This window comes from Vanellus vanellus (assembly GCF_965231255.1).
Source record: "Vanellus vanellus genome assembly, chromosome: 16".
In the NCBI taxonomy this organism is placed as follows: Eukaryota; Metazoa; Chordata; class Aves; order Charadriiformes; family Charadriidae; genus Vanellus; species Vanellus vanellus.
The window spans coordinates 7,525,950-7,553,702 of record NC_138921.1 but is presented as its reverse complement, the minus strand read 5'-3'; the positions used below and the strand labels follow the sequence as shown (position 1 = coordinate 7,553,702).

At 37.1% G+C, this 27,753-nt stretch overlaps 1 protein-coding gene across 3 annotated transcripts in view; it reads right to left on the bottom strand.

Moving 5' to 3' along the window:
- Positions 1 to 27,753, bottom strand: part of LOC309678412 (septin-2) — a 46,341-nt gene that overhangs the window by 10,152 nt on the left and 8,436 nt on the right. For all 3 annotated transcript variants that reach the window (XM_082491437.1, XM_082491435.1, XM_082491436.1), the window contains exons 4-12: positions 27,389 to 27,475; positions 26,636 to 26,759; positions 21,810 to 21,944; positions 21,238 to 21,355; positions 15,392 to 15,493; positions 14,434 to 14,579; positions 13,314 to 13,397; positions 12,279 to 12,336; positions 5,010 to 5,103 (exon numbers count right to left, since the gene is read on the bottom strand). In XM_082491437.1, the coding sequence (XP_082347563.1) occupies positions 5,035 to 5,103; positions 12,279 to 12,336; positions 13,314 to 13,397; positions 14,434 to 14,579; positions 15,392 to 15,493; positions 21,238 to 21,355; positions 21,810 to 21,944; positions 26,636 to 26,759; positions 27,389 to 27,475 (923 nt within the window). In that variant the 3' untranslated portion in view covers positions 5,010 to 5,034. The remainder of the gene's footprint in view (positions 1 to 5,009; positions 5,104 to 12,278; positions 12,337 to 13,313; positions 13,398 to 14,433; positions 14,580 to 15,391; positions 15,494 to 21,237; positions 21,356 to 21,809; positions 21,945 to 26,635; positions 26,760 to 27,388; positions 27,476 to 27,753) is intronic.

Genomic DNA, 27,753 nt, shown 5'->3' with positions numbered 1-27,753 from the left:
GACAATGCCACTGTAGCCACTGAGCTGCAGACTTCATCTTTCCCGTGGCATCAACACATTACTGAAAAGCTAATAAATATTTTCCAATCACCCCTGACATCTCCCCACAAAACAAGATTTCTGCAGTGACCCATTAGGGATTTTATATTCTATTTTATATTCTCTGGGATCCCTTGGCAAAATTTAACCAATTTACATTAATCCATTTAATGACAAAATTTGTTGAGATACAGTTTGGGCAACTATGTGAAAATATCAGAAAAACTTGCTATTAGGTTTGTCAATCTTTTTCATTTTATGTTTTGCAAACATTGTGTCATTCCTTGGAAAGCTTTTAAGTCTGCAGAGAGTGGTTTGGTTTTTGGGAGATGGGGGACCATTTTGCTGATAATATTTTTAGATGAAGAAATGCAAATGAAAGCATTATTGTTCTTTACATCAAGGAATAAAAGCCATAAACCGACTCTCATCTGAAGTCTGCGTAGCTCTCTGCACGTTATACACAAGGGCAGGTGGGCACCAGCAACAAGGTGGCTCTCAAGGACCCCGCTAAGACCTTTCTATACAAGCTAACTTCAAGGTCCTGAACACAAGTTCAGCACTTCAGCTGTACAGTAGTAGAGAAAAAACAACAATTTCAGTCACAAGTCTGCTCCCTAAGGGAAATGAACACTTGTGTTAGACCCTCACTGCAGGGTTTGCTGAACAACTCCATAGTTAGAAGAGCTGAAGAGAGCTGGAGAACGACGGCACTCCTCTAGTCTAGTTTCTAGCCTGAGAAACATCCACTGGCAGTGACAGGCAGCTGTTCCAAACACTACAAATTTGCCCAAGCTTCCCATTCTCTAGGCTCTCGATTTCAGCTGCCAAAGACTTCAACATGATCTTTACTTCCTCAAATAACGTTTCTCATCAGATCAATTCAGCATTCAGCAGCATCGTTTTAGAAGACTGGTTGCTATGACAATGCTTTGTGTTGTTCTGTTAAATGATGTCACTTCATTGGTAGAAAGAACTAGCTATTTGGTGCTTTTAGTACTGTTCTTATCAAGAATCGGAACAGTGTTAGGGAGCTCAGGAGGCTTTAAAATACTTGTGGAAATCATGAGCTATACTAAAAGAATTTTCAACATCTTACAGATATTTTAAGTGTGAGATGCTTGGGTTTTTTTTCTGAACACATTTTCCTAACCATAACTACATTTCCAGCTGACTATATTTGTTTTCCATAGTCTGGCTTCTGTTGCTGGTTTGTCCCAGCATCATCTTGAAGCTGAGTGGAAGACACACAATCCAGATTTGTAAGAGTAACGAGAGAAAAACAGATTGCAAAGACCTACACTTTCAGAAACAGAGAAGGAAAGGGAAGAAATACCCATCAATAACCATTTCATTTGAAAAAACAATTCTACTGTTTTATAATACTTGCTCATCTGAGATGGATGAGTTCAGAAAATAGTAAGTGTGCTGCTGGAATTACTGCAGGCTTATTTCAAAAGCAGTTTGTATTAGAGCATCCAAATAAAAATAAATCTGTTTTAATTTTTGGTAACTTATTCCACCCCTCCATCTCCTTCCTCTCCAATCTTTCATTTGAACTGTCAAATATAAGAAGCAATCCACGCTTCTCAAAGTTTTTACTATGCTTTACATGGACTCATAAGATTAGTATATCAAAAGTTAGGGTAAAAGAAATTGTTCCTGCTTATTCCAGAAGTATTCTGGTGCATAGCTGTGCTCTCACTGCCTGCCGCAACCACCTCCACACAGAAGGTGGTGTACACAGAAGCTATGAAATGTTTAGAGGAATCACACAAAAGTGTAGGCCAACACACCTTTGTTAGGGCTGCTCTCAAAAGCTCTTAATCACCACCAGCTTGTAGACTAAGTCTGTACTCACAGGCCTTTGTCAAAAACTGCAGGTGGCACACTGGTCACTACTGTTTCCAAAATCATCTTCCTTTACTACTTCTAATCCAGTCTCCACTAGTGCTGCTCTTCATCCCCCTTCAGGTTTCTACTTCTCCACACCAAGAGATCTGTCTCTTTGGAAACTTGGAACGTATTCCCTGTGTATAATCTTCGCCTTTGTCACCTCCCTTATGCTTCTCTTACCCTAGCCTTGAAATAGAAGGGAACTGCTTAAAGTAATTTTTCCCTTTGCTCTTTCCATAAAAGCTTTAAAGATGCCCCTATTCAAAAGGGAACAGGCAAACCAGACCTTCCAGTCACCCCATCAGTGTAGCACTTTGGCAAGGATTTGAGTTCAGCACTACTTCATCACTATGCAGCAATACCACACTCTTTCCAGAAAACCTCAAAGCATTCAGCAATCTTCTCCCCACCCCAAAATACATCTGAAACCAGAAGTGAGTATTTCACATATTTGGACATTACCACATTTCATTATCCTACTGTTCTCCAGCTCTTATCTATGAAGATATTTACACCACACTGCTCTTTTCCCGAAATATCGGAAAATATCTTTACATCTGTGCTTTATGAAGGGGAAGGTATTTTTAAGGGACTTATGAAGAAAATCAATAGATACATATTTATCTAAAATAAAGAGTGAAAAAGTTAATTTTTACATAAATTATCTAAAAAGTCACATATTTTTCTCAGCATAAAGATAAGTAAGGGTGCAAAAAAGCAATTGGAGGAGAGACAGTAGCAGAGTTGATCCTTTAAAGTTCTTGTAAAACTAGAACCTGAGAGATGCTCAAGATAAGCTGTAACAGAACAAAGACTGACATCAAGTATATTTAAATTTGTTGGCAGTTTGGTTCTGTTAACTACCGCATTAATTACAAGTTTCCTGGTTTCTCTGGAAATAGTGGGTTCAATAAAATACAGCAAGTAAATCTGATGGGAATGCTGGAGGTTGAAATCCTCATTCCTCCTAAACTGCAAAGTCAGTTAACATGCATGAGAGAAACTTCCCTGAGGCCAAGTTCTAGGTGAGGATTCACTTCACCACACTGACACGATCATACAGCAACACTGGTTTAACAGGGCTGCAATTGCAGTTCTGACTGTGCATATTAGCCAACAAATTACACTGAAAGTCTATCAATCAATATCTCAAAGGTAACAAAGAAGTTCAAAATTCTTTCCTGAGAGCAATCTGTCAAACAGTACGATTTCCATAGCAGCTGCAGAAACACAGCTTAGCGGATTCCAAAGAAACAGCAGGACCTCCACACACGAGGACCTCATTCAAATCCTTCTCAAATTCGTTCACATTCAGTATTTCAGATCAACAAACTTTAAGATTTAGTCCAAACTAAATCACAAGATGATCATGTGGACACTTAGTTAAATCAGCAAAACTCTCCTCCTTAGCACGTTTAGTGGTCCGAGATGTATTCCTGATTAGCAATGTAAAGTATCTACAAAATAACATTTCACTGGGACACACATGAGCATGCTCAGAACTCTGTTTACTTATGTATCCACGGCTGCACATTCAGCCTAGGACAAACCACGCTCGGATTTGTTTTTATAAATACCATATCCAGTATTACCAGGAGCTGTGAGATACAGGGAATCTGGTGCCATTACCAGGTAACCATTAGCAGGAATACTGCATCCTATCAGCCCTCAGATATTGATTTCGCAGCAAATCCAGTATCTAGGAACTGAAGAAAGAGCTCTGAATATAGTCTTATCATTTGCCATATTGTGCTCTGCAAGCAACAGCTATGGACAAGCCTATTAGATTTAGGATGTTTTTTTTTTTTCTTACTGAGTATCAGTTTAAACGATGCCATGTGATTAAAAGTGATTCGTAAGACACACAAAGAATTGAGCTCCTTTGCAAAAAAACAGTTTTACACTACATAAAGTTTTCTGCATCAAATAGTCATTTTCACAAGTGGTCAGAATTTGGCCATATGGTAACAAAGTCACCATGAAAACTTCTGACCTTCCGTTCACACTAACATATTTAACAGGCTGCATAATTACCAGCTCCTGCCTGAGGAAGTGAGTGCTTTATGTCAGACACTGCTACTGCATACACTGCATGGTCAGCCACAAAAATCACCCTCATTTTAGATTTCCAACTCTGGGAAAATATAGCTCAGTATGGAAGTTGGAAGACATATGTGAAGACTCCTCTATCTGCAAGACTTGGAATTGTGACAGTAAGAAACCTGAGTTTGAATTACTTTTTCCCCTTAACTACTTCACTCAAAGACCACAGTACACATAACCAGTAAAACCATCAAATTCTGCTTAAATAGGAACCCAGTGAATAAGTTTATTCCTTAGGAAACTTTGTTGGTTTTTTTTAATATAAACAGGAAGACTGAAGGTTCAAATAAAGGCAACAAAAAATCTCCTTATTTTAGGCTTGGAATGTTGGCAGCTGCCACAAGGTCATAAGGGATAATATAATCCATTTTATTCAAGCTTTACATTCCAGAAGACCAGCAATCACAACTGGAGTATTAAACTGAAGTATTAAGCAACAAGACTCCTCATATCCTTCTATTTTTTATATTTGCATTTAAAAGAAAAATTATGCCAGCAGAGCTGCATTCTGAAGAAAGCATGAATATTTGCTACAAGAATTTTTTTCTTCACTCACTCTGATCCCACCTATCACACCATATATGACACCTAGGAAGTCTGTATTCAGTACACAGAGCCAGTTTGCCTAAAATTTCGTTTGGTGCTTTGAAAAAACTGCTATAAACTTAGCAGACTACTTACCCCAAAACACCATAACTATTGTTTATATACAGTAAAATTAATTTTCTGAGCAGCTTCTGCTAATAGAAACAAAGATGATCCAAAAATAAGGCATTGAAGATAAGCAATTACAGGTCTTAAAAACAGCTGGAAAGGTAACATCTACATAGTTGTTTTTTTTCTAGTCTTCCCAGAATATCACTCAATTTTTTTCTACGTGTACTGTAAAAGCAACTCCAAAGTGAAAAACTAACAATATTCATTGTGAAAAAATTTATGTAAGAGGAATAAACAAGTAAGAAAAGTAATACCTGATGCATCCAGATGTTAAGCATCTTAATCATCACCAGGCTTCATCCTCATTTGGGCTTGCATCTGTGCAATCATCTCCTGCATGCGGCGCAGCTGTAAGAGAAAAACACCCACATGTTTAAAACAATTTCACAAGGAATCCAAAAATCCAGGAAACTTTAAATCTTTTTCTTCCACAGTAGAACACAGATCCGATTTGCCTCTTTATAAAATGGAAATGTTCAATTAATTCACGATTGAATAACTTGTTTTTCTCATCTCAGATTCTTTAATGCGTTACATCTAACTTTCACAAAAGATTTGTAAGAATACTTATAATGAAAATTAAGCAATAAAATCCAAAACCTTGGAATCTAGCTACATTTGCAGACCTGTGTTATTAACATTTAATCTACAGTAAAGAAAATATGCCCTTTATGTGTGTATAGAGATACACTGCTGGAGTGAGCTAAAGCAGCTTTGTTTAGATAGAGGTGCTCAAAGCATAGTATCACGTACGAATATCCATCTTGTGGCTAACCAGATAACTCTGCACATTTTTAGCAAGAGTAACAGCTGAAAGTGCACACAGAATTTAAAAACTACTTCAAAAGCAAAACAGAAAGATGTTCACAAAATTTGGAAAGAGAGACTAAACATATTAAGCACCAATATTCTTACACCTAAACAATGACTTTTACTGGAAATAAAAGAATGCCTTTAAGAAAACAGCTATGACACTTTTAAGTTAATTTCCATCTGATAAAAGGCCAGTTATATATAATGCATTTTTTTCTCCAAAATAACATTAATTTAAATAAGTGTTCCAAAGAAAAAATAGGAAACACTAATATGGATATTCAAAATGTATATGCAAATACCTCTAATTTGGTTTACAAATGACTAGATATTTCCTTCCAGATGCAGGTTGGGAAGGCTCCACATAAAAATTTGCAAGTGCCCTATCTTACAAACTGAAAAAGAAACAGGCTGCAATTTCCATGCACATTGTATAAAATGCGAGTCTATCTCAAACTGGAGATAATGTGATCATCTGAGGCTTGTATAGGAATTTTTCGTTATTCTAAGAATAACTGTGTCATTTTTAATATATTCAGCTTTTTTCTTTGTTAGAAAAAAGTAGTTAGAGAATTGCTTTCATTTATTTTCGGGGGGGAAGGGGGGGAGAAACTCTTCAACTCAAAAAGCCCTACTATGTTTAAACAATTATACTGCATTTTCACCTAGTTAACTATATTAGCTACTGTGACATTAGTTACTCCATCAGATGCAATACAAAAAGAATCTGTGATAAATGCTTGACTACATGTATGTGGTGTTGAGCTGTTAGCTTTTAAAAAAAAAAAAAAAAAAACCAACCACAAACAAAAATCCCCAACAAAACAACAACAAAAAAACCCACAACCAACCAAACAAAAAAATCCTAAAACTGGAAAGAAACATCACAGAACAGGGAAAAAATAAAGGCAGATGCCTGCATCACTTTTTTTTTTTTTTTGCCTGGCCTCAGATGCAGATTTGGGAAAGAGTGAGAAACTGAAGTGCAGAGACTGCAGCATAGCCAGAGGTAACAGAGCTTGCCTAAAACTAGCTGACTTGTATACTAGTACTTATCCACTTGCTGCAGTGGCACAGCGTTCAGTAGAGGCTAATTCAGGTTCCTGTGATTGCAGTGCAGATACGCTCTGACAAAAGGAAATTCACACAGGAACAGCATGAGATACAGCTAAGTCTCTCGTGATTATTATATACCCATCTATATCCTTCTGCTAAACACTTAAAAAGCTTCTGATGAAAAAGACGGCATAACGCTGCAGGAAGGAGGAAAAAAAAAAGCAGAAAGTCTCAGAAATCAGAGTTGCATTGATTCCGTGGTCCAAGAAAAATGTTCAAAGATCAACTTCTAAAACTGTAAGACACCTGGTCTTTTGAACTGCCTCTCGGCATATTTACCATCAGCATAAAACTAGCTTTATTGGAAGCTGCCTACTTGAGCTTTCCCAAGAGCACTCCAAGCTGAGCCATGAAATATTCCCAAAATAGAAATCATTCAGTAATCACAGGGGAAGATACTGCTGCATATGTACTATGGTGACTGCTCAAACGCAGCATTCTGCTAAAGCCAACATCATATTTTAGAGACTTAAATACAGCATTGAGTCTCGCATTTTCTTAACCCTAATTGATAAAGATATGTTGACACCATGAAAGAATTCAGATGCTGCATATGACTCAAATGTAAGGTAGGACAAAAGCAGTACGAGACCTACTCTGCTTGAACATGGATTGTAAGAAGATTTTCCTTCTCCATTTTCATGTGGCTTTTTGGAGATCTACAGGCGAAGCATTAGTCTCATCCATTAGGTAAATAATGGCAAGTTTCTGAAGCTATTTTAGTATAATTCAGTAGAAACACTTTCAGGCACAAAGCCTACTATAAAAAAAAAAAAAAAAGACAGACACATTGCTGTCTCCTATGGCCATTAGTAGGTAAGTCATCATTGATATTTCCTTTTCGTAAGGAAAACTGGCCAAAAAAAAAAAAAAAAAAAAAATTCAAGCACACCTATCTTTTTCACTGCATCCTGGGCTGCATCAGCATTTTGTTGAGCATTTGATATGCAAACAATCCAGAATGGTTACTTTCTGCTGTAAAACTGGGGCTTTTCAAGAGCTCTAAGCAAACTCAGAACTATCAATTTTGTACGAGTATTCTTAGCAGACAATCTCTGCGTAAAGATAGACACCACACACTAAAACCTGGCTGCATAACCACAGGGTAAAGTTAGAGGTAATCACTGAGCTTAGGAAGAACACACACAAATATCTTGGAGAGAAAATAATTTGCACAGTAGGAATCCTGTCAGCTCAAGTGTAAAATGAAAAAAAAAAAAAACACAACAAAAAAACAACCACCAACCAACAGAAGAATCAAACTGTATTGTGAGCAAAGTGGTAACCACAGCAGTCTCTTCCACAATTCCTCTTCAAGTAGAAGACAGGCTATAAGAATCATTCCTACACCATCACAATACAAGCTAAAAAAGTGTCTTCACCTTTCTAGACCTACTGCATAGATAGAAACAATCTTTCTTCTTAATAAAAGTGAGTGTAAAAGATCACACAAAGGACTGAAATGGATGTCATATCAACATCTGTGCTCCCTTCGCTGCTGGGGACTGCAAGCATCGAGGGCACACCATGACTTTGATCTCGCTCAGCAGTAAACTCCCTCACTTGTAAGAGCAGCATTAATATATTCTGCAGGGAATTTGCAGTCGTCCCCAAAAGAAAGGATACTACAACCCAATAGCATAGGGTCAATGCACATGATGAAAAGGAAGTTAGGAAGCAATGTTTGGGAATTTGATAAAACTTACAATTCCTGTGAATTCCTAGAAAACAAAAATCAAAATAGTAAACTTAACCTTGGTATAAACTCCACTTAGTTTACTTATTATGTCAGGAATAAAATTTACTTTAAACTTTCATGTAACTACTGAGCAGTGCTACACATAACTAGTGTAGCAACACAGAAAGAAAACAAACATTTAAAATCCGAGTTGGGTTACAGAGTTAAAAGTGAACCATATGGCATCTTAAGAGCTTCCGGGCCATTAGCAGAAACCACAGCTACACAGCTTTGCTTTACCTATGAGATTTCATCTGTAGTATGTTTTGCCCAGAATACCAACAAGTACTACTCCTGTCTGAACAAGGCGAGCGGCTTTTCGGTGACAACCCTACAGATACCACAGGAAAAGAAATGTTAAAAAATGAATAGTATCTATCCCACCAACACACTTCCCCTCCCAACACCAAGCATGATTATTTCTGCCCGTGCCTTTACATAAGAAAGTTCATAAGAGAAGAGGCTGCAAGAATAGGGCAAGATGGAAAACTGTAGAGAGTGGATTTTCTAGTAAATCTGGATATTCCTATGACAGCTGCTGTTGGTTAAAAATACTTCCGATACCAAAGGGTACAACTAACCTTGTTAACTGAAGACAAGAAAAATATTTCCGACAAAGTTATGACATTGGAAATGGGGCTACCATTGAGATATGTGTCTTTCACAGGACACGCTGACATTATAAATAGCAGAAGTCACTATGGCCACAGCCATCACACTATATGGCAGCAAGCATGGTTCCTTCAAAGAACAACTCAAAAGGAGCAAAAAAAAGCAATTACTAAAGAAAAAAGTTGTTCTCCATTCCAGCCCCCAACGGATTCCCATTCCTAACTGCTTACTAAGGATTTTCTTCTCACGCTGTTCTCCCAGGACTAAGGCTGGTTCCCTTCACGGAGGAAGGTTGAAGCATTCTGCCCCCCTGCACTGTCCTACCAACAAACTAAACTTTAGAGCCGTTTTTATTTCCTTCAGGTCTACAGGCCTTTGACAGTCATCCTGTCTCTCCACATAAAAGTTTTCACTTATCTTTCAAGAATATACTTAGTCAATACCTGCAATACCAGACAGTTACCCGCACACGTTCATCAGCCCCTCGCCTACCCGCAGGGCTGCCGCTCGAGCCCCGCCTGGCAGCCCCGCCACCCCAGGCTGTCCCCTCACTGACTCCACACTAAAGCAGGTTCTTCATCTCATCTGCCAAAGGGTTAAATGCATTCAGAAAGTGGAATGACAGAGAGAAAGCAGTTTCAATATTGCAGTTAATTCTACTATATTCAGCCTATGCCGACCAACCCCACTGCAGACAGGGGAGCACAGGGATTTGCCCAAAGCCTCAGGGTAGCTCACTGGAAAAAAATCAGAGGAAGCTTGTTCCTTGCTGTTTTCATGTAATCGTGGCCTTAACATTTTTCTGGAAGTATTGCCTCTCAAAACATTGAAAGGTTTTTATTATGAGATATTTTCAGAGTAGGAAGAATATGGCACAAGATTACAAAGTAAGTTTGTGCCCATTTACACTACAGCATCAAAATAATCTGAACTGCAGCATATTTACAGTAAGGAACGTGGATACCTTTATTCTTATTTTCACTTCCCAGCTCAGAAAAAACAGGTCATCACTTGCAAACGAGCAAAATGTACAACCAGACTGAGCAATAAATCCAAAATGACAGATTAGCAATTCCAAATTGCTGAACTGGGGACCACATCCTTTGGCACAATAAAAGATCATTTAGCAAAAGTGATGCCTTGATAAAGATGATCCTGGCAGTAGCCCAAGCATTCATTCCTTCCAAGGTTATATAAACCTCACAAAACTGTAAATAGAACTTCAAGCACCGTTACTGATGGGAATGCAAAACAGGAGGGGAAATGGATATTTGTTTTCTCTGCAAAGGCCATGGAATGCAAGTCCATTTCCTCTGTGCCTCTTTCCTCCCCAGACTTTTCCCAGTCTGAACCTTAGGGATGATATGGAGATGAAGGGATTTCATACCAGCTTATCTACAGAAGATTCGGCAAAGCCCCTTGATCTCTTTGGGATAATGGAACACAGAAGTTAAAAATTTATTTGTTTTTTTTCGAGTTCTAACATAATCATCTGCAACTTCAGCAGCAGTTTTTCAGAGATGATTAGTCCCAGAGGAAACTTTCAGAGATTGTCCTCCAAGAAATTTAAGACTTCACCCCCTTAGTCATATTATATTAAAAAAATACATTACATACATACATATAAATACTATATATACATTCATGGCGTGTATATATATACACATACACAGAGCAGTCAGAGTAGACCAGTATATAATAACATGCCTGCCATATCAACAGTTTCCAGGGGAAACAGTTCTAGGAGAATTTTTTTCAGATGTAACCCTTAAGACAAATAGTTTACAAGGATACTGAACTCTCTACTTAACTACTAAGCATGTACAATTCGTGTGATCCACCTGACAGGAGAAACACTTAAGACAAACTCTAAGTCTACTGCCTGAATCTTGGAAACATTAAGGAAAAAAAAAGAAAAAGAAAAAAAACAAACAACAACATTTCCAAACAATGCTCTTGACATTTTCAAAGCATCTAGTACTCAAGCTATCAGCTGATGGTCTACAGTTGTTTCACACACACATCAGTAAATGGGAGGCAGGTAATTTGTATACAGAATACTTGCAGAAGTTCTACTCTCATAAGTGCAGGGTCATCAAGTGCGCTTATGTTGCTGAAATGAAGTTATACAGTGATAAAGATGCAGCTAATTCAATCTTCAGTAATTCATATTATTAACTACTAGTTATGGTGATAGTCAGCTGCTTCTGCATTTCCTTTTAGGAAAGTTTTTTGCTATTTATGTCAACATGCCAGGGTTAGCTATTTTTAAATGTGGCTGCTACAAAGGAAAAAGAAAATGCACAGATTGAAGTAACTATATTTTAAACATTTCCATGTATGGGAGTCTGAATCTTTCACCTCAGAAACAACAGAACTGCTTGGTAGTTTTTTATTTCTTACTCCAAATCACTGCATATATGCATTGATCTTTTAAATTATGCCTTCCTCCATTTATGGACTTGGATCCAAGCTGAATTGGGTAAAAGGAGGATAAACAGAAAAAACACTATCTTCCAATTGGCAGCAAGTCTTTAAGTTTTCACAATGCAAGCAGTCATAAGCATTGGCAGTGTACTACGAGAATTTAAATACTAGGCTACAAATCTCTGAATCTTTAAAACTTTAGCATAAAAATGTTAAGTTGAAAGACCTAGTAATAACTTGAAACCAGAGTAAGAAATCAGAGATTGAAAAATAAAATTCCAAGTTGACTAGTAGAACAAAAATACTATGAATTTTGCTGCAAGTCAAGATTAAGATAAAAAACACGCACATTAATTATATAATGGGATTTTTAAAACTCAACCACCTTTTTCTACTCCATAGCCACAAGACATAAGAAATTTACCGGTAACATGCCTGTAGTAAGCCATGCACATCTGAAATGATATTAGACTGTCAGTGTACCCCAACACCCTATGTTTAAAGCAGCATATGCAGCTGACAAATATAAATTGATTTCAGTACTTAAAAACCAGCAACTATTCTTATGGAAAATTAGCATACAAACTAGAAGTGACACCCTGCCTACAACCAAGAGTCCACATGCTACCTACCATTCACAGTATGCAAGTGACTATAAACAAAACACTTTGTATGGGCAACTTGTATGTTCAGACTAGGTCTGCTATTTTTCACAACTCCAATCTTATACTCTGTAGGCTGTAGTCGATGTAGAACACTGAAACTGGAGCACAGCATGTTATATTAAAGAACAACGGTTTTAGAAACTCCCTCTTACCTCAGCCTCTTTCTGCTGGAGGATTCTATCCTTGTCTACCACCTCTTCTTCAACAGGCCTATAGAACAAAAGAACGCATTGATGGTGTAAAATACAGAAGCAAAAGTCTCCAAGAACAGATTCAAGGTTCATATTTCAGCTGATATAACAAAAAGCCTACATGCTTCCTCACAGAGGAAATTAGGACATTTTCAAATCCATGTTCCCATTTGTAAAAGGCCATTTTTACCTCATAGACCACTGTTATTCACCCTCTGTTTCTTAAAATTCTATTTATTCACTGCTATGGGTATTTTTTTTTTTTTCCATTAATCAAGAGATTCCCTCCGCTGTCTATACATGGTACAAAAAACAACCATTAGAAAGCTGTCTGGGCTATTTCCTTTCTCCTTCCAGATGAAAATGCTCAGCTGAATACTTAAAGAACAAGTCAAGAGTTAAGTTGCTATCAAAAAAGATGCAGCACAGGTAGATGTGGACATTTTGCATTAAGTCTGCCAAGGACAGAAACCTTACCAAGAAAAAAAAAAAAAAATCCACAAAACCTACACACGTTACCAAGAAAAGATTGTTTGGCCTAAACTTCTCTCTTTAACTTTATATGAAAGCACAAGAGAACAGCTGCCAATGCAGCTTTGCAATAGCTGGAAGAGCAACATCCTGTCTAATCAGATAGGATGGGACCCATTTAAATGTGCCCACTAGAGTTTACTTTTTCTAAGCATACATCACTAAATACAAACTTATCTTGCTTGCAGCCCACTGCTTCTTTATGTGCATTCCAATTAAAAGCACAGAGAAAGGGGAATGGATATGAAAACAAGAACAGCTGCTTGTAAGCATGGCACTTCGCTAGATATTAGTCCTCTTCAAGAAAAACATTTCATACAAGTTTCAGTAACTCCATAGATTGAAATCTCATGATAAATAATTAGTTACAGGAGGGATTAGTTAGGAGGAAGAGCAAGTCCAACATCACAGTGGACAAAGAAGAGACTCACAAGCAGCAGAGCCCAAAGGCACACACATACTTACTTGCCAGTTCGTTTTAGCCTCTCTGAACGGAAGTTCTCGTAGTGCAAATCTTGGGTCACCTCCTGCAGGTCCTGCATGTGCGTTCTAGAACATGCAAAGGGCTATTGAACACTTTGTTCTTCTTGTCAAAGGAAAGAAAAACACCCTTTTATCTTCTATTTTTGTTTTAAATAATGAATGTATTTACTGGAAATACAATCCTTACAGACCAAGTCTGCCATAAAGCTAGCCAGAACACAGCTTTCATGTTTATTGGTCTTTAATTCATACTTAAGAGCCCTCCCACTAATATTCTTCAAAGACACAAAGTATGCTACTTCTATAAAGTAATCAGTAAACAAGAAGAGGAGTTGTTTATACAAGGCTTTGGAGTGTAAGAACATTGTGAAGACTGTTATTCAGAAAGAGAAATCCTAAAGTATTTTTTGACTCTTAAGTGCTATTAAGTATAATTTGTAACTGAGAACTAGGTGGAGCTCATTGGATCGCATTACAGCTGACATTGCCTAACAACTTTCAATTGTCAAAAAAGAGGAAAAAAAAATGTGTGCTACCAATGACCAGCAGAGGGCAATCCCCACCCAGTGGAGACTGAAATCGGAAATCTTCAACGGAATTCAATTTCCAACAATACCGAGATTTCATTAAAAAAAAAAATAAATCACTTAAAACCATCTACACAGGCAGAATAGCCATATCAGATAAAATCAAAAAGGGGCAGGGTATCATATTCAAAACAGGATTTTCTATACTGCCAAGAAAATGGAGCTTTGCCTTCAGAATACTCTTGACAATTTAATCAATCACTTTGAGTAATATTTTAAAAAACTCTCCGCCCCACCCACTGCACTATAAGGAAACTTCAATTTACATATAAAGCCATCAAATCAGTTCACATAAGGCATAAAAACTGTCACATGTACCTGACAATGTAAAATATAGAAAATATTTTCTCAGGTCAGAGACCAGAGGATTACAGCAGCAAAATAAGCTGCCGGGGGCTCGAAAGTCACTCTACACTGCCATTAGATTTGAATTAAGGAGTTCAGTTCTTGTAACTCTCTAGTCATTGTAACAGTTACATCACCACAGGAGATGGGATAATTTTACCGTTACTCACACCAGCATTGTGCGCAACTTAAGGAAATCATTGTGCTCTGGATTTTCAACTTCAACAACTCCCCAGGGATACAGACGGCCTCTGATTTTTTTCCCTTTCACCTCAATAAGTTGATTGGATCCAATAACAGCAAAGGGAATGCTAGCCTAGTTGAGAGACAGCAAAACAAGACTGTTTTGATTGTTGATCGGTTGGGGTTTTTTTTGTTTTTCTTTTAAGGAAAGCATAAGGACTTTTAACTAACAGACAAGAGAGGGGGGAAAAGAAACGTTGATAAATGCACTCTACTAAAATCCTTCCACATCAGAAAAATCAACAAATCCTGTTCCCAGCAATCCAACCTCTCATTATTAACACCTGTGGGTTTGTTAGGATCGGTTGGTCTTAACAGAGGCACAAAAGGAAATGACGCTTTGCTTTAGGAACACTTGACTCTTGTTGAAGTACAGTCTGGGCATGATGTGTCATCTGACATAACATCATGCATGGAAAACAGCCAACAGAAACATACTTCAGATACAGGCTAATGTAGCTAGAGAGAGAATTTCAGATACGTTCTTCAAGCACCTTTGCAAGCACAAAGAGGAAGTGACTTCAGTAAAACCTTTATTATCTGCTCTAACAAGAGGAAATTTGTTAATTAGTATAGTAACCATAACGTGCACATTCTCTCTTTTTGCTTGTACCTTAAAAGCTTTGAGTCAGAAAACAGACTGCAAATCACAGTTCTTGGTGAAGAGCTGCTTACATTTAAAAGAGAACAGAAAAGGAAGTCGTGACACACTACATCTGGAATTCTGATGAAGCAGAGACTGGAATAAGAAGATCTATAATTCAGTGTCAGCATCCAAAGAAAACTTGCATTTTCAAAATGTTATAAAGGAATAAAGTACTTTTAAGCATATTGTGGGCTTGAAGAACTACTACAGCAAAATAATAAATTAGGTGTGAAACTTGCCTTTAAAACTCTGGTTTGTTCTTTAAACTCCTCATCTTCATCAGAATCTGCATCAGGGAGCTGATAAATCCTAATCCCGTGTTCAGAAATCTCATCCAGAACCTGCAGTTTACAAAAAAGGAATAATAAATTCTTATTTTATTGAAGAGATAAGTTAAAAATATATACAATTGATTTACTAGTCTGTCACATCTAGAAAACTCAAAATGAAGAAAGGAAACCTACACTAGACAGGGGTTGGATTTTAAATATTTTATTTTACTATTGCAAAAAAAGTATCTTAAAAACATTGTTGAGATTTGCTAACTACATAGGTTCTCTTTTAAACAGATTACTAACAGGCATTTTAAAAAGCCAAACCATTTGCTGAGATTACCTCTCAATTAAACTGTTTGTGATCTGTGACACAATCTGCAAAATCAGAAATGGCTAAAACACAAACAGCAGCTCACCTGTCTGTCCACTCAAAGAGAAACAGATTCACTGACTAACAATGTTTTGTGACATTCCTAATGTATGTTTTTTGCATATGACCTTAACTAGCGTATTTTTGTGCAGTGATAGGGAAATAAAGATTTAAAATAAACATATCAAGATGCAATCAAGGACTTCAGACAACAATCTGTAGTTGTACTTGGGGAATAAAGATCAGAATTAGAACACTAGTTGCTACGAATGTTAGCTGCAAAACTACTAAAATACTTGTAATACAATGCACTCTTGCACAGCACTTTTTGAAGACTAACAAACATGCACTTGGTTCAATGTCCAAAGTGCTAAATAACACAAGCTTAAAGATTTAAAGAGGCACAAAAGACAAATGCATTTTTAGAAAACATAGCAAGTAAATAATTAAAAAAAAAAAAAAACCAGAAGTTTAACATGGAGCATAATACAGAAGCAGACAAAACCAAAGAGAAGTTAATATTAAAAAAATGTAAAATCAATGAATTTGTAGGATTCATTAGTTACAGCATCAAAACCATGCAGCTCATATCAAATGCATGAAAATATACTTTGACATGTATAAAAATTTAAGAGTGCCTATCGTCTCTTGAACAAAAAAGACAAAAGCTTATTATCCACTTAAACTAGAGAAAGTTATTTAAAATCCATTAAGAGAAAAAACACCCATAAACCATTTTTCTTTTTGTTACTAATGTCTGAGATTAACACAAAAAATATGCTCTCTGTATTCCTGTATACATTCTTTTCCTAATTAAATCACGACAGGGGTAAGCAGCTAGCACAACCCCAGGCCTCTGGCAGTTTCAAAAGGTGGTACAAGTCAGTTCTGTCTTCAAAACTGAGCAGAACACTTTTGCTGCCATGCTATTTAAAATGCTTAAGTCAGAAATCCCACCAAATGCACTGACAAGATTTTCTTTCACTAACGAAATTGTGATAGTATGAGGAGAGCATGAAGAATGCCGAGATCCCACAATAACTTTTCTCAAAGGGATCCTGGGTGTCTCTCAGAAGAAAAAGGTTAATTGTGCCAACTTTCTAGATAAGTATTCCCTAACGAGTTGCAACTGGAACCCCACAACCAGCACTGCTGCAGTAATGAGCTCCTATAGTAGACAAAGTTTGGGCAAAATCGGGGGGAGGGCAGGGAACAACGACGACACAGGACACACATCGAGGTTATCATAAACCCATTCAGAAAAGTCTATGCAAGGACTTGTACTGTCATTACTACATATATAACTGGACATTAACCTGATAATACAAATACAATGAGACTTCAAATGGACGAGAGGTCTTAATGAGCTTTCCCATAGTATTGTTGGGTTCCGCCATCCTCTGTTGTGATGGCGACTGATCGCTACGGTATTAATGAAACTTGTCCAACCACAGCTTGATTATTAAACAGGTGTTTAAAATAAAACAATCCCTCACACCATTAGAAGAGGAATGACCGTGTATGAACCACAGCTATTCCCATGACAATGTTTTCCTGCCAGGTATATAAACATCCCCCGCATTCACACACGCTCACACAGGGAATAAAATATTATGAGCCCCCACCTACACAGAGAGCAATATTTTTTAAAAGAAAAGACATTTGGGAGCAAGTGTTGCCAATAAGCAATTAGCAGATACATTCACAGAATTACATTTAAAGCAATGCATGTTGCTACTGTTTTGCAAAATGGAAGATAACTAAATTGTCACCAAATGATAATAAAAGATGCACAGCTGGGATAGGTGGGGCAGCACTGCACTGCGATGCCTTTAAGTAGCTGCATAAAACAAGAAAGCACATTTAACCTGGCTGAGATCTTAAAGATAAAATGCAAGTGAAACAATAACGGGAAAGTCGACAACAAGGGGTGCTAGAATAATATATTACAGCTGTTAAACCTAGTGCTTTCCTGAAAGGAAAAAGAATTGCAATAAAAACAAACTGTATTTTATGGTCCTAACAATGAAACAGCATTTCGCTTCTTCAAATCAGAATTTTATTGGCCTCAGAGGATTCTGTGTTCCTAAAGATTAGCCTTCCCATGGGAAATTAAAAAAAAAGTCAAAATATTAGCTCTCCTCTCATGAAGTCATTCTTTTGAGCAGGTTTCCTTAGCAGCCTTGCATGGCACAGCTTGTGAAACTGCCTTGCATTTCTTCCCACTCAAGAGTTTTAAAAAATAACTTTGAATTCCAGAAAGACCAAACAGGAATTACTCCAAGCTGGGTTTCCTTTGCGAGCACCACAAACTGATCGTGCTGCTTAGTCCAAAGCAGCAAAACAAAAACATTTTACTTTAGATTGATGGCCAAATGGCAGAAACATCTAAAAAAAATAAGACTTCAAGCTGCGTCAGCAAAGCAGGATTTTGATTCTTATTCTTGATTAGAGATTCTTTTAGCCAAGACGTTTTGAGTTAGAACAATATACAGTAGCTAGACTTTCAAAGCTTTGGAACCACATGATACATTTGACTTAGTATAAACTCAGTTTGCAGACTGACCTTTGCCAACAGTACAGAAATAATGAGACTTGTTTACCTGTTTCCTAACCACTCCCTCAGACTACAGCATCAGCGCCATTCATCTCGTTATATTTAGCCAGTGCGTAAGTGTGGTGTCCATATATGTAAGTCAAGGCTGTTTTAAAGACTAGTTAGTTAAAAGTAACTCTGCTCAAACTACAAAGAACTAGACATGGATTAGCACTGAATATGTCAAGAGATTGCCTTTAAATTAACCTGTTCATCACAGGATATGTAAACTGGGATTCCTCTCCATCCTCCACAATAGATGTACATCATACATCCTCAATCTAACATCGCTTACAGAACCGTACTGAAAAATAAGCAATTCCAAAAGCACATTGGGAAACATGTTTGTTTGCACTACTGCCATGTTTCAGCTAAAATCCGGTGTAAACAATACACAGAGGCAAATGTCAAACAGCATTTGCACTATGCTATGCTTGACCCTAGGAGGGGCAAACAAGCAGTGGATAAAAGGAGCACAGAAGAAAGAGTCCCAAAACAATTACAGCAAGTATTGAGACGTGGTAAGTGTATCTTCCTCTTCATTTCACTTAAGAACTGCTTTTGCGAAAGATGACTGTAGCAAGAACCTATTTTTGAATCAGTATATTTTATGTATTTGAACGGACAAAGCAGAACATTCAGATTCCCAGCAAATTATATTGTCAAATAATTAAGGTTCCACTAAAATGCCCGCTTCAAACCTTTCAAAATCATTTTGCTACTGAATGCTGAACCAAAAACTAAGCACATACAAAAATTGAGCCTGAAGTACACTGCTGAAAGATAAAATACAGTTTCTTTGTAAAGAGCAGCAGCTCCACAAACAGTATTATCATCAGATAAAAATCCTTCACCAAGTCAGTACAGCCACAGAAAAAAAGAAGCGGTAAAACCAACATAAGCAGCCTTTGTTATTTCCCAACGAGTTCTTTCAATTTGCCTGCAGTACCTGCCATCTCCTCATAGCATTTGCAGAGGAACAAAATAAAAGCACAAGACCCTGGCCAGAATTTGTCCCAGCAAGATCTAGAGGCCCTTTTTAACTCAATGAATGACCTCCTTTTTTTCTTTTTTTTTTTTTTTTTTCCCCACTTTTACCTCTTCCCCCTCTCCAGCAAAAATGTTTGCCTGCTTTGAAGACCAGGTTCATACAGTCACAACTGTCCCCACTTTAAAATTTCTCAGATATAGAGGATTTATTCCATTTCTTGGGCAAGTCTTCTTACATCACGGAGCTTTACACAAACACAACAGCAATGCCAATAGTACCTCACCTTGCCAAACTGTAGTTGCTTACATGCCTACACAAACCACGGTCACATCTTTGATTGTGGCACTGGTCCACTCAAGGAAACACCCAAACAACTCCTCTGAATTCAGGTTGAGTACAGCTAATACGCTGTTTTGTAAGCATGATTTTAACTGTACTACTCTCTCTGTTAAATCAAGTTGTGTTTCCACTTCAAGAAAACAGAAAAATACCCTCCTCCAAAAGCCCTTGGAATAAAGATCCAATAACCATTCTGAAGGACTACTGGAAGGATCACAATTGAAACATGTCATGCCCTCCGTGAAAATCAGAAAGTGGTAGTAAAAAATGATATTAAGATATAATATAAAAGATCAAGATATAATCTTAGCATGAAAAAAAGTTTGCATACTCTGGTGCAAAGTATAGACTGCATTTTAGAAATACTAATTATCTCTATACTACCCAAGGCATAAGTTATTAAACTTGTAAAAATTCACAGGCCTTGTAGGGTTCAAGTCTGTTAAGACTACAACTGAATGTGCTGGGTTTGAGTCAACAGAACCTGAAAAAAGTTTGTGATCTCAAATGTCACTGAACCACCTCTCAACATAATACAATCTCATCACCTGCCCGTTTCTTTAAGAAGGTACATGAAGTCATTCTGAATCAAAGATGATAAACAAGGAAAGATTAAATATTTACATTAGTTGGCCAGATTATTCTATGATGAGATTAAATGGCAATTAAAGTGAAAGACTTGTACAATGACAAACACATACTTTATTCCTGTAGAATTCACTACAATGTCATATTTGGCAGAGGCTAGCCTGTCTTGGAAAGATTTGGCAAAAAAACATTTCAAGACAGCAAGTAAATCTTCCAACGCAAAAAGACTTATTTTACTACCACTGCCTAGAAAGCCTCTCTCCAATACAATCCTGAGTATGTCCTGGTATTTCACATGAACAGGTAACCTAGTAGGAAGATATGCATGCAAGAGGACATACATTTTTTTGTAACAATGGAGCTACAAAGAGCATCCTGCTAATATATTAGCCTAACCGTCCTGCCTGTATATCAGTGTTTTAGTTTGTATCATGGGTGCACTTATTAAGCAAGTTTCCAATCATCCCTATTTAACCACCTTTTGCTACAAACCATGCAGCACAACTAGAGTACGCAAACCAAGTTTCTTTTGGATGAAACTAAACCTAAAGATATACTCTCAGAACCCATCTAATGCACTCCCACCACTAATGGGCATTCAGTCCACTAGACTAAGTGAGAGCTAATCTGAAATATCTACACTACATGCATTTCAGGATGATCTGAGCCCTTGTTACAAATCGTTTTTCTCAAGACCGGCTTTATTGGTGTGCGCTGCTTGCTAAAATAGATGAAGCCGAGAACAGCCAGATTCTCAGCAAGTGTAAGTAGTAAAGCACATCTGACTTCAGCAAAGATTTCCCACCTCACACTTCCTGAAGACTAGGTCCTTGGCCAATATCATTCACCCCTCTTCAGTTTGAATTTATATTTGGCTTTAACATTGCAAGGGTTGCATTGTTCTTATGATCAAGTGTTAGACCTACTCTTCTCTTCAGCCTTTCTCTCTCCTTCAGCGTCAGTGTGTCAGCCTTGGCAATCACAGGGACAATGTTGACTTTTCCATGAAGAGCCTTCATGAATTCTACATCTAATGGTTTCAGCCTGCCAACAAGGGAAAAAAAGAGGGAAAAAGGCACAGGTTTTTTGTTTGGTTAGTTTTTAACAGACCAAAGGTATTAAAAGTTATTTATTTCAAGTATCTACATAAATAGTATTTCCAGAATAAATTAAGACAGAGCACTTCCTTATCATCTTGGTTATATAAAGGTTGAATTGCGATTAAAATTGCCACTATAAGATAAATCGGATATTATAAGCTCTTATGTTTCTAGGTGATAAACAACATAATACTGACTGCTTCAAAACAACATTAAATGCCAAAAAGGGGACAAAGCAGAGGAGAGCATTAATCCCCAAAGACCGTTTTAATTGCACTGGCTAACTGATGGTGTAGGAAGTAACTCAATCAAAGTTAAGTTTCCAGTGCAAGTAATGAATAGACTTATGAACACAATATAACACCCTAAAACACAAGAGCTCAAGAGCTTTTTCTTACCCATGCCCAAAGGGAGAGATGAAGTAAAAACAGCAATGGACTCTGTTGTCTATAATGTGGCGCCTGTTTAGACCGCTCTCATCATGAAGGTATCTTTCAAACTGGTTGTCAATGTACTGGATAATTGTTTTGAAGCTGTGGTATGGGGAGGGGCAGGGGGGAGAGAAAGAGAGGCATCTTAGATCAGCTTTAAAATAATAAAAAAAGAGTTATAAAAAGATAAGAACATAAGGAGGAGAATCACACCTTTACTAAGAACATTTCTGTTACAAAAATTCAACTTCCTAGCATTGTATCTATTCCTAAGGAAAAGTATTTTGAGAATGCAAAAAGATATTTTCACAGCAACCACCGTGTCTATTTACACCTAGAGCTACTTTCAAGTGTTATGCTGTCCACTGGATAAAAAGTTCAAGTGCAAGCTCAGAAAAAAAAAGCACTCAGTGCACCAAGACAACACAGACAGGAACAGAAGATTGAGGATTTTTCTGCTTTTTTTCTTGGGGTAGGGAGTGAGGATTTGTTTTTAAACCAGCTGACAGAGGACATATCCCGGATATCCTCTTGATTTACAAACCTGACCCTACAGCTAGGTTTCTATAGTTACCTATGAAAATTCTGGTATTCTAGTCTGTTTTAATTAAGTACAAATACGTTTGCAAGTCAGGCACTACAGCATCACATGATTTATTAAGCTATTTCTGTTACCTTACAGAATCTTTTTCTGTTGGCAAAGAAAAATAATTCCTATTTAGTTCAAGGCAATTTAAAATATGCCCTGCAAAGAAGTAAAGGAAGACAAAATTCAATCATATAGATTAATCAGATACAAAAAGCAGTGACCAAAGAGAAATGAAAACACAATGCATTACTAAGAAAATTAAGATATTCCAGAGAACGTAGACACCTGTAAACAACATTAATATAAAAGGACACTTTATATTAAGTAGTGCAGGGAAAGGGAAATGAACGCACTGATGAAGATAAGATTAGGCAGATGATTGTGTGTCATGAACATATCTTAAACTACTTTGGGAAAAAGGGAGCAGAAAGCTTAACTTGGAAAACAGCATTTCTGTTGTTGAGAAAGTGAAATTTGACTAGAGAAATTTAAGCAGGAAACGGACAAGAGAACACAAAAAAAAAGAATTAGTAATCTGGAAAACCAACACATAGAATGATGGCAAATACTGTGACAGGCAGCAAAGTTCAACCCTGGGCTGTGTGCCTGTAATGAAGTTAATGAAAGAAAGTAACAAGAATGATGGAAGAGAACCTGGAGGGAATTTGATTTTCCAAAGCTGAGTAAGATTTTTGATTTAGGAGGAATAAATCCATAGTAGAATATATATACACGTTTATACCTTTGCAAGACTTGCACCGTTCTAAGTCATTCTACAGAAGATGACACAGGAAAACATGGAATTTATTGGGTTTTAACTTTAGTGCTGCTCAACTCTAAGAACTAGCATCTTAATGCCTAAATGTGTTGAAAAAGGACAACATGTTTTACGTTCCTGTTGATCGTAGATACTCTCCTCTTTGCTGGTGAAAGGTAACGAGACTGAAGACACACAAATCTTAGGACAGAAACCAAGCACAAACAATGGGGAAGCAACTATCACACATTTATCTGGCAATGTCATTAGTTTACGTGCAGTTTTCTAGCTCTAACAGCTATAATTTTCCCTATAAATATGGCATTAGTGTCCTGTACCTTCTGACTTCCGGGAAACACCTGGCTTACACCACTGTGCTGTCATTACTGAGGAGATAGCACATCCTGTATTGTAACACCAAACAACACAACTGTTGCATTTAAACCCATTGGGGGAAAATGAACAATATTACCAAGCTGCCAAAAACCACAGAATACAACTTAAGTCCATAAAAAAAGCAAGTTAGCAGCAGCCAGAAAGCAGTTATCAAAGAACGAACCACAACACTACAACCAAGATGAAACAAGGAATGTGATCAGCACTATGTAACAAGTTAATCTGTAGACCGTTTTCGTCAACCATCCTTCTGATGCCAGATTTGATCCCAAATCTGTGCATGAAGCAATTTCTTTTTCTTCCCCTCCTTAGATCCTTTCTGTCTGATGAAAGATGTTACTTTAAGGAAATGCTTCTCTCATGATGCCAATGTCCTCCTGCATGAAGAGCCATTGTATGCTTCAAACCTCCCACCTTACAGAGTTTTACTATTGTCCAAACACACACCTAAATTGATGCCAAGAGCTTCACACAGAATCTAAAAAATTAACTATGGTTATATGCGATTAGCATCCACCTTTTCTTACAGGCTGTTTTAAGTACAATAGCATTTGGAAAACATAAAACAATCTACTTTACAGAATGTTTTGTACTAAATCTATAACAACTCATTTGCCAATCCAACACTGTTATTCTTCCAATCCAGGAGACCCCTTAGACAAACTCTTGACAACACATAATCCTTACCAGCATTTCTTCTGCAATGGAAAAATACACAAAAATTGACCCCCATCTCCCAACCCAGAAAGTCAAATTCTAAAATTAAGCCCTTTCATCAATAGGAAACCTACTCAGGAAAAAGATATTTGAAACAGTATCAGCAATTGCTGCCTCCTAGGGACATTGCGTCCGTTTGATTTACCTCTGTTCAAAAATAACCTTAGTGAAATTATCACCTTGAAAAACAGGTAGCCTGCACAAATTGCAGCTTTCCCCAGAAAAGTGCTTTATAAAATTTGGATCAAGATCAGCACCATCTACCGGTTAACCATAATTGCAGCAAATGCTCCTGAAGACAAACATAAGTTCAAGAACACAAACTCACTGCTTCCTCTGAACTAGCAAGGAAGGGTGGCAGCTGCACTGGGTTAGTCTTGACTATAGTTTGAAACAAAGAGTCTATCCATCCAAGTCCCTCTGACATCCTGTAAAGATTAACAGACTTTGTCAAAATGACGCTCATCGTGGCTCAAACTCTTTTTATGTGACATAAGAAAATGATACTAGAGAGAGACAATTAAAATTAACTGTATCCTTTTATTTTGTAGTATAAGTACTATTTGTTCCTGTAATGTATTTTGATGTTTAGGATTTGTCACAGAAAACAAAGTATAAAGCAGTAAACTGTTCTACTGGGTCTGAATCATCATGGAATGACTCTATTCAGCAAGCCTCCAAAAAGAAAGGGGAAAAATCTGAACACGTAGGTCTCTAAGAAACATTTTAGCAGAATAAACAAAAGGCATTAGAACACAATCAACAGGAAGAGCTCTATGTAACACAATACATGAGCTGCAGAGCTCTTAGCTCCAGCGGAAGGAAGCTCTAGTCAACAGTGCACAAAATAAGCAAGACCGTACTGCAGACCAGAAAGATGCCTTAGTGTTACTCTCAAAGTTCAATTATCTTTAACTTAATAAAGTAGGAAAACAAAAATCTCACTACAGCTTCACTTTCAAACTTTAATTTAGTATAACTTCACTGCCTTCATTTTTGCTGTGTTTCTATAGAACACCATAGAAAGAAAAGAAAAACCATGTCTAATAACAATGTTCATCACAATGCTCCAGATAACACAGCATTCTGTCAAGAAAATACTACAAAACATTCCATTGGCATTATAGATGTTTATTTTATCAGCTGTTTGCCTCCCTGATCTTTAACTTATATGGAAGAGCTTAAATCAAGCAGTATTAGCTTTATGTTCCCTTTCTCTGCACAGTGACTATTTGCCTTAGGATTACCACTGCAAAAAAGCATCAACAAAAATTAAAGGCTAAGCAAAGTAAATATTGTTAGCAATTCTTACAAGACAATCATGTGGAAATTCAAAGTTTAGCTTCTAGTTGTACTGGAATAATTCAGGCATCCTAATAAGCATGTTAATATATCTAATTTGAAAAATGTTATCACAGGATCAGTTTTCCACAGTTAAAGAAAAGTGCATAAGGATGATAATTTGGAAATTACATTTATGAACAAACTTATTAATTCTAATTTTGTTACAAACTTCCCAGTTCCTTCATAGCTACTTTACCATTTTCTTTCTTCATAAGCTTTATGCTAAAGTAATTAGGTATGTTGTCCAGTGTATCGGCAGACAACTATTTCAGCTGCTAAAGATTATCAATGATATTTAGCCCAGAGACAGCTACAAAGTAGCGCTGTCATAAAATATGCAGTTCTATCCAAATTGCTAATAGTACATATAAAGGACAGGGAATGAAATGTCTTAAAAACATGGAAACTCTATGGGCCAGAGACACAGAAAGACCACGAAAAAATTTCCCTCCATTAGAATTCCTCCCTATCAGAGCAGCTACGGAGACAAAAAGTTGACTGCGGTTGTCACAGAGAACCTTACTGGAGGAAAGGCCATTAATTTTGAGGGAGAAACACAAGACAGCCTAGAGAACGCTAACCAAATCTTTTAAAAACAAAGCGATTAGAAAATTGAAACAGGAAGTTGCACAAAGCAATACGGTTTTACAAGACGTGCATTTTAGGCTACAAAAATCGTAAGAGAAAATTGATTTGAAGGCTCACGCAAACTAAATCACGTCAGTGAGGATATGAAGATGAGCACCCCAAATGCAGAAGTGCTTAGAAAATTGTGCTTAACTGCAAAGACTCAGAAAATACCCTCTACCATGAATTCAAGATAATGCTCCATTAATGTTCAGAATAATGAACCTGTTGCTTCCTTTTAGTACACCAAAGTAATCCAAAGACCACCAGCTGAATCACTTAACTTCAGAGAGACAGACATATGAAAGTAGTGTTTGTGTAAGCTACAAACTCGATCAAGCAAAGCAGTATTTACACACGTACCAATCCTGGCTGTTAATGGCATCTCCGTATCCTGGTGTGTCAACTACTGTTAAACGCAGTTTCACCCCTCGCTCCTCTATCTCTACTGTAGAAGCTTCAATTTGAACAGTTCTCTCTATTTTCTCTAAAATAAAGGAACATTTTGATTGTTATTATGCCTATCAGTTGCTGTAGAAACCCCTGCAGGAGAGAGCAACAGACAAGGAAATGCAATCTGCAGTGTATTGTAGCCTACATGACATAAAATATTTTCAAGAAAAAAACCAAAGTTAGCTAGTCAAAATTTAACACTGCATTTTTTTTGTAAATAAACAAGCAGCAACGAACTAAAAGAAGGCGATTTACTCATGACAATATGCAAAAATAAAATTATAATACTCAGAAGCATGCTAGATTCTTTGGAAAAAGGTATTTACGCCTCTAACCAGGATTTAAGACATTACAGGCAAATAACATTAGAGGAAATGGGGATTAGAGCAAAACCACATCTAGGTATATTGACACCTAAAAGGTTTGGGGGCTTAGTTTTTTTAATAAAAATTGATGAAGAAACAACAAAAGCTGAGTCTTTGAAAAGGAATATAAATGAGAAAGTGACAGCTCCAAAAAAATACAATTTAGAGGATAAAAATACATCTAGACAGCATGAAGAGAGGGTCTTATGGGTGAAGTTACCAGAATGAAGCAATGTTAACTGGAAGAACATGAAATTTCTTAGGGTATGTGCTGGAGGAACTGCAAAACCACATTTACCTGCAGCTCCAGGAATATAACGTTCTGGATAGAGATCAGTCAGGAACAGACTGTTAATTAAAGTGGATTTTCCCAAGCCAGACTCACCTACAAACAAAATAATTCAGGTTATTAAGCATATACACCTTTTACTCCAGGCTTTTTAAAGCACCTCCTCTTTCCCCAAGCCCATATTATAAAGGAAAAATGATTTGTTCATCAGGATCCACCCTAGTTTTTGAGATAAAAACATCAAAGGTTCAGCTAAACACTTCAAAAAACACAGGAAAAACAAGCCTCTGGTCTTTTTATAAATGTTACATGAAAATGCTAAGTTTACTGTAATAGATTTCATAATAATAGCTGAAAGGTCATACAGCACTGAC